General features: G+C 39.3%; 1 protein-coding gene across 1 annotated transcript in view; it reads left to right on the plus strand.

Annotated features, from left to right (window-relative positions):
* LOC102238864 (guanine deaminase) overlaps positions 1-6,394 on the plus strand; it is a gene marked incomplete at its 3' end in the record, with an annotated part of 31,366 nt that overhangs the window by 13,388 nt on the left and 11,584 nt on the right. The window contains exon 3 of the mRNA XM_005884115.1: positions 2,005-2,176. Within this exon, the coding sequence (XP_005884177.1) occupies positions 2,005-2,176 (172 nt within the window). The remainder of the gene's footprint in view (positions 1-2,004; positions 2,177-6,394) is intronic.

Genomic DNA, 6,394 nt, shown 5'->3' on the forward strand with positions numbered 1-6,394 from the left:
GGGGGCGATCAGGCTGGCAGGGGTTGCAGTTGGGGGCAAGCAGGTCGGCAGGCAGAGTGGTTAGGGGCTTTCAGGCAGGCAGGCAGGTGAGCAGTTAGGAGCCAGCGGTCCCAGATTGCAAGAGGGATGTCTGACTGCCTAAACCAGCAGTCGGACATCCCCTGAGGGGTTCCAGATTAGAGAGGGTGCAGGCTGGGCTGAGGAATCTGCTCCCCCCCGCCCCCCAGTGCACAAATTTCATGCACCGGGCCACTAGTCAAATATAAAATGCAAAGTAATTTACATATTAAACACATAAGGTATATGCGTTTGAATTTCTTTAAGTCAGTATTGAAATACCACAGAAAATGCTGTCTCTGATCTTCTGTTTCATAGATTCTGTGTATCTACCAGTATAGGTCTCTCTCAGCACAATGTTTATTTATTTATTTTTTTAATGAAAATTGCAACTCTGAGCAGTGTCTTGCTAGGAGTGGTTCAGATATTGTGGCCATAAAGGGGTTGGCAGGGCCAAGATTAGGGTAAGACAAGTGAGGCACTTACCTGGGGCACAGAATTTATGGGGGGTGGGGTGGGCAAAAACTCCGTAATCAACATAAATAACAGCTTAATGCAATTTTTTAAAAAAATCAAAATTAATTCAAAAAAATCTGTGATGAACCAAACGTTTAAATAAAGACAGGATGCTGTTGGTTTCATGTCATTGTATTTCTTTTGTGCAAGAAAAGAGTGGTTTTCAAACAGCCCTGTGCTCCCAGAGCAGGTTAACAATGTCGTTCAAAGAGATTGAGTAACTTGGCCTTTATACATAGTCAGTCATATATTTTAATTCTAAAGCTTTTATTAAGGTTTTCCACTTGGTTAGAAGACAGGTGGATGTTTCAATAAGCATATGTAGGGCACACATTGTTCTTTTCCCTTCGGTTTTGCGGCAGCCTGGCCTGCACCACAGGTTTGAAATATGAAATTAATGTTCTTTTCTGGTGGAAGTCGAGATTTTCTAAGGGAATTGTGATAGTAATTAAATCAAGTGAAAAGAGGAAAGAAGAAAGGAGAGCTTTTCACCTTTTCTGCTTCCTTCAAAGCCCCATCTCTGCTTCGCCTGCAGCTTGCCTTATTTTTATTTATTTATTTATTTATTTATTTATTTATTTATTTATTCTAAAGTTTTACATATGTCTTCTTTTTGCAGCTTGACTTTTGATGGCTATGATTTAGCTGTTAGTAAGGGCTGGGGTGGAGAACTGTGTTCTAATCCTGGCTGGACCACTAATGATCTACACGTCCAAACATGACCTTGGCATCTCTGAGCTTCCTTTGGGGCTCTGTGACCTCTAATCTCACACACCCCACTCTAGCACGTGCTACTATCTGTAATATAAGTCCTGGACTAGACCTTGATTATGTGAATGTTTCTATTACTAAGCCTTCCACAATGCTTTCTGTTTCCTAAAAAGGATTGTTAGCTTTTCTGGATAAAAATCACATTTCTGATGCAATAAGTCGCTGGTGTTCCGTTGCCTCGGAAGACTTTGCACCCTGAATTATCTCCTTTACTTCTTTTATCTCTGCTATCTTCAGAGCATGCTTGGGCTTCTCCTAATGGAAAACAAAATGTGGCTTTCTCGCTCCTCCCCTACATTACCATCCCAACATTCACTACCAAATATTTTCAAAGCAAGCTCCCCATCTGTCCAGCAGTTTCTCTGACACCTGTCCTTTGTGTTCATGGCCCTCTCCTCAGCTTCTTCCTCCCTTCATCATCTGTGATTAACCTCACACCAGTCATTCCAACTGGGGAGCTATCTCTCTCCTAGCAGAGCTTCATTTTTCTATCTTGATCTCTATATACTAGTACTAGATGAATTTAGTCGTCTGTTTGCATCAGCTCTAACTGGATGTGGGATGAACAGTTCAATCATGGCCAAGAGAAAACAAGATGTAAACATATGGAAAACGACGACAGATGCTATTAAATTCTTTTTCTCTCATCTTAATTTCCAGTGAGTTCTTCATGCCTGGGCTGGTTGATACACACATCCATGCCGCTCAGTATTCCTTTGCTGGGAGTAACGTTGACCTGCCGCTTCTGCAGTGGCTGACCAAGTACACGTTTCCTACAGAACTCAAGTTCAAGAATTTGGACTTTGCTGAAGAAATATATACCAGGGTTGTCGTAAGTATCCTGCTTGTGAGTGCTGGCGTATGATGTTCGGTCACCTGTAGAAACATCCATTACTTGGAGCATGTTTTAAGTATAGAACACAGGCAGGTAAGGCTAGAATGGGCTACAGAGGTTTATTTTAGTTCTTTCATGGCCCACTGAGTTTGTGACCACCCCATCTACACAGCTAGTCACCAGCAAAGAGCGAACTTGAGTTCAGATTCCCAGATTCCCCAATTAGATGGGCTCTCACCACTCTCCATCTTTTACTTTTTGTGTGTTACTTCACTAAATTTGGGTTTAATGCATATGCGTGTTCCCTTACTCCTGCTAATTCACAATACTGTTCTGGGAACCATATAGAATACCTGAGTAACCTTTGGAAAGTTCTGTGGCTCATCTTCCCCATCTGTAAGAGAGAGAGAGAGAGAGAGAGAGAGAGAGAGAGAGAGAGAGAGAAATGATAGCACCCATTTCACCAGATTGTTATGATAATTAAGCCAATTAATATTTGTAAGATTCTTAGAATAGTACCTGACAGCTGGAAAGCCTTCTATGTGTTTGCTTTAAAAAATACTGAAGGCAATTAAAAATTTAAACTATAGATAGAAGGGCATCCTGCTATTTTGGTAGGTTCACAAGGAAGGAAAATAGGATGGTCCCTTTACTGGGCATATAGGATTGTGACGAGCGTTAACACCACTAGAGGGAGCTATGGGGCTGGTTCAGTCATTGAACAGTGGCTGTAGTGTGTAGTGTATGTTGAAGACTCCAAAAATATCCCTCCTTTCACTCTCTCAAGAAAATCGTTTCCCATCTTTCCACCCCAACCCTATGCCCAATCCACTTAGCAGCCAGAAACAGCTTCTGCAGTTGGGAATTAAAGCAGCAAATACCTCATTATCTGGCCACTGCCTCTTATCATTCAGTACACATAGTCTGAATAATCCTGTATTTTTGCTGGATTTTCTCCTAAACTGATGGCTATGTGATGATGGCAATATTGTAAGCCTTATATACTAACCAGTTATCCTGCCAATTTCTTGGTTTTGTGTCACTCAAGCTTTGAAGAATAAAGCAAGTGCTATCGTTTATATACCTGCCTCACTTAATTATAAATTCAGTATAATTGTGAGTTTTCATATTTATCATCCACATAACATCAGAAAAACTGAGGACTACAGCTGTGTAGGGAGATGCATTGTGTTAATAAATTGTGTTAACCACACCAAAGTTTTTTATTTTCAAAATTTATTTATACCCTGCATTGTTCTAAAAAGGGTTTGCAATATCTTAAAATTGCATAGAATCTAACAGAAGAAAATGAGTCACAAAAGCATGGCAAAGAAAAAAGAGGAGATAAAAAATAAAATAGAACCAAGAGGTAAATACATGCCATGGGGATCCATGCATTTGCTAGAGTTTGTCACAAATTTGGCTTTAAATGTCTAGGTAACCCAGAGAGAAAAACCAATTTTGAATTTTACACTGTCTGTATGATTAAAAAAAAAACCACCACATTTGTTAAGGTAAAGCATATCTGTTTATCATTCTGAAATTTAAGAGAATTATGCCCAATATTCCAATATAGTTACATGCTCTGATATCAAAATATATATCATCAAGGTACTATAGAATAAAAAAATCCAGATATGTACATATTTTATGTTTGGAGGGAGTATCTAGAACTATATGTTCTAGATACTCCCTCCAGGCCATACTCCATAAATTTTTATGTCTTAAATCAGACTAGATTGGGCATGTTCAGGGTGGTATGGCCATAGACTTATTTCTTAAATCAGAGATTTGAGTAAGAATTTGATGCCAGTGAGTACAAGATAGGTGTTATTCTCAACATGTGTTTGCAATTCACACATCCAATATTTCTGATTATGAGCAAGCCTGCACACTTTGAGAATTACATGAGCCAAGGTTATGGCTAAGAAAGTTCAGATTTGTTAACTAGAGCCTGTCCTTAGGCTGAAGACTGTCCATGGCAATGGATAAGGGTGCTAAGGCTGCATCCATGAATAGAATTGAGACATTTTTGTTTTTTATTTTCTTCTTCAGAAAACAGTTCTAGATCTATACTTCAACAAATTGACAATCAAGACCACAGAGTTTTGCACCATAAAGTTTTTTTTCTTTTTTTTATATCTATAGGTAATATTTCCATTATCCTCATTTCTAAATAGCTGAAAATTTCCATTTTGATTCCATCTTCAAGCCCAGGTTTCAGAAAAGTGATTAAAATTTTGAGAATTTAGAAAATGTTTGCTAATACTTCTGTTTTAATTTTGAGTTTCACTTTAGTCTGTTTAGTGAATATCCTATATAATAAAAGAGATATATGTAAATTGACTGTCCCTCCACTACGATCACCAGCCAATCAGGAATGAGTATGCAAATTAACTGGACAAAGATGGCGGGTTAATTTGCATACACAGGCGCTGGATGGAGAGCAGAGTGGGAGAGCCGGTGGCTTGGGGGGACGTGGCTCCCTTGGTTCCTCCCCCAAGCCGCTGGGCAGAGAGCAAAGCAGGAGAGCTGGCAGAGAGTGGAGCAGCTTGGGTAACTTGTCTCCCCAAGCCACCAGATGGAGAGCAGAGAGGGAGAGCTTTCGGCTTGGAAGACTTGGCAGAGTCAGAGGCCATGGGACAGAGACAGAGCAAGAAGGGAAACCAAGAACATGGGGAGCACCAGGAATTCTGGGAATAGTAGTTCTGGTGGCAGCTCCAGGACTGGAAGTGGAAGCCTGGAGCGTGGAGAGCACCAGGAATGCTGGGAATCATAGTTCTGGTGGCAGATGGATCTCCTAGACACTAAAGCAAAGTGAGCCTGGAGCAAGTTACTGTTGCGGTGGGGGATGGAGGGAAAGCAAAGGGAGAGGCATAAGTAAAATCAGAGTGTCTAGAAAAAATGAAAGGGAAGATATCCTAAAACTTCCAGGAAATCTCCACCAATGAAGCAAAGAAAACAAAAAGCCTCTGTTATTCTGTGAGCAACAAACCAAACTGAGTTTGGGTCTCAGACAATTCGCTCATATGATTGCAAAGACAGATAGAAACTCCTGGATTGGAAAGGGCTCCCCTGAGGGCTCCCAGATTGGAGAGGATGCAGTTTGGGCTGAGGGACCCCCATCCCCCCCAGTGCACGAATGTCATGCACCGGGCCTCTAGTAATTTGTGATTATTTTTCTTGAGAAGTGATTCATTATTTTTTTATGACCCAACAAAAGGTTAATTTTTATAGTTATCTGTACATATTTTTAAAGATTGTGTTTTCTCTGTTGACATGACATTTTTTACATCTCTATTAGACTAAGTTGTTTATTGTTAAACAAGTCTTCTAGCATTTTCCTCTATACAAGGCAAGAATCTTATATACCCTTCCCTTCCTCAGGTTATACCCTCCTCACCATGTTCTGTGTTATATCACCTGAGATTTTTGTTCCAGTTTATTTTCTTAACCATTTGCACTTACTTTAAAATAAGTTTTAACTTTTAAATTTACTATTTAAATTTGTATTTTAATTTAATTCCAGTTTATTATTTTTCAACATCAGTACTTAATTTAAACTGAACCTTACTTTTTCTTTTGCTATTTGGATCCCCTGTCTTTCTTTTGGATACATTTTTTTATTTTTTTTGGAACCTTTTTTCAATAAAGTGGGTGATAAACATTCGAAATCCTTGAATTAACAAAAATGGTTTTACTTTCTTCTGACTCTTAAATGATGATGCACTTTCGCTGTATAGAGAATTCTACTTGAAATGATTTTCCCATCAGCATCTAATGCGCTGATGTCCATCTGATTCTCCTTCTATTCTGGCTAATTTGCTGGCCTTCAGGATGTTCTGAAATTTCACTTATAGATTTTTTTTTCAGTTCATTCTCTTTCATATGTAGTTTATTCAATATGAGAACTACTGTCTTTCTTCTAATTTGGGAAATTTATTTCTCTCTCTTTCTCTCTGAGTATATTCTTCCCTGCAACCTACTCTTTGTTTTGGTAACTCCTATTAGAAAAATGTTAAAACTTTTGTATATGTTTTTGTGTTACATTTTTAAAGAACACATGGTCTAATTTTGCAAGTCATTCATTCATTCTACAGTTGTTATAGCCTGTCCTCTTTCAAGGACACCATGTCCTATTCTATTTATCTAAGAACTAGAGGCCCGGTGGATGAATTCATGCATGGTGGGGGGAGGGGACGCGGGAGGTGGGCT

Source organism: Myotis brandtii, unplaced genomic scaffold, assembly GCF_000412655.1.
Source record: "Myotis brandtii unplaced genomic scaffold, ASM41265v1 scaffold8193, whole genome shotgun sequence".
Lineage (NCBI taxonomy): Eukaryota > Metazoa > Chordata > Mammalia > Chiroptera > Vespertilionidae > Myotis > Myotis brandtii.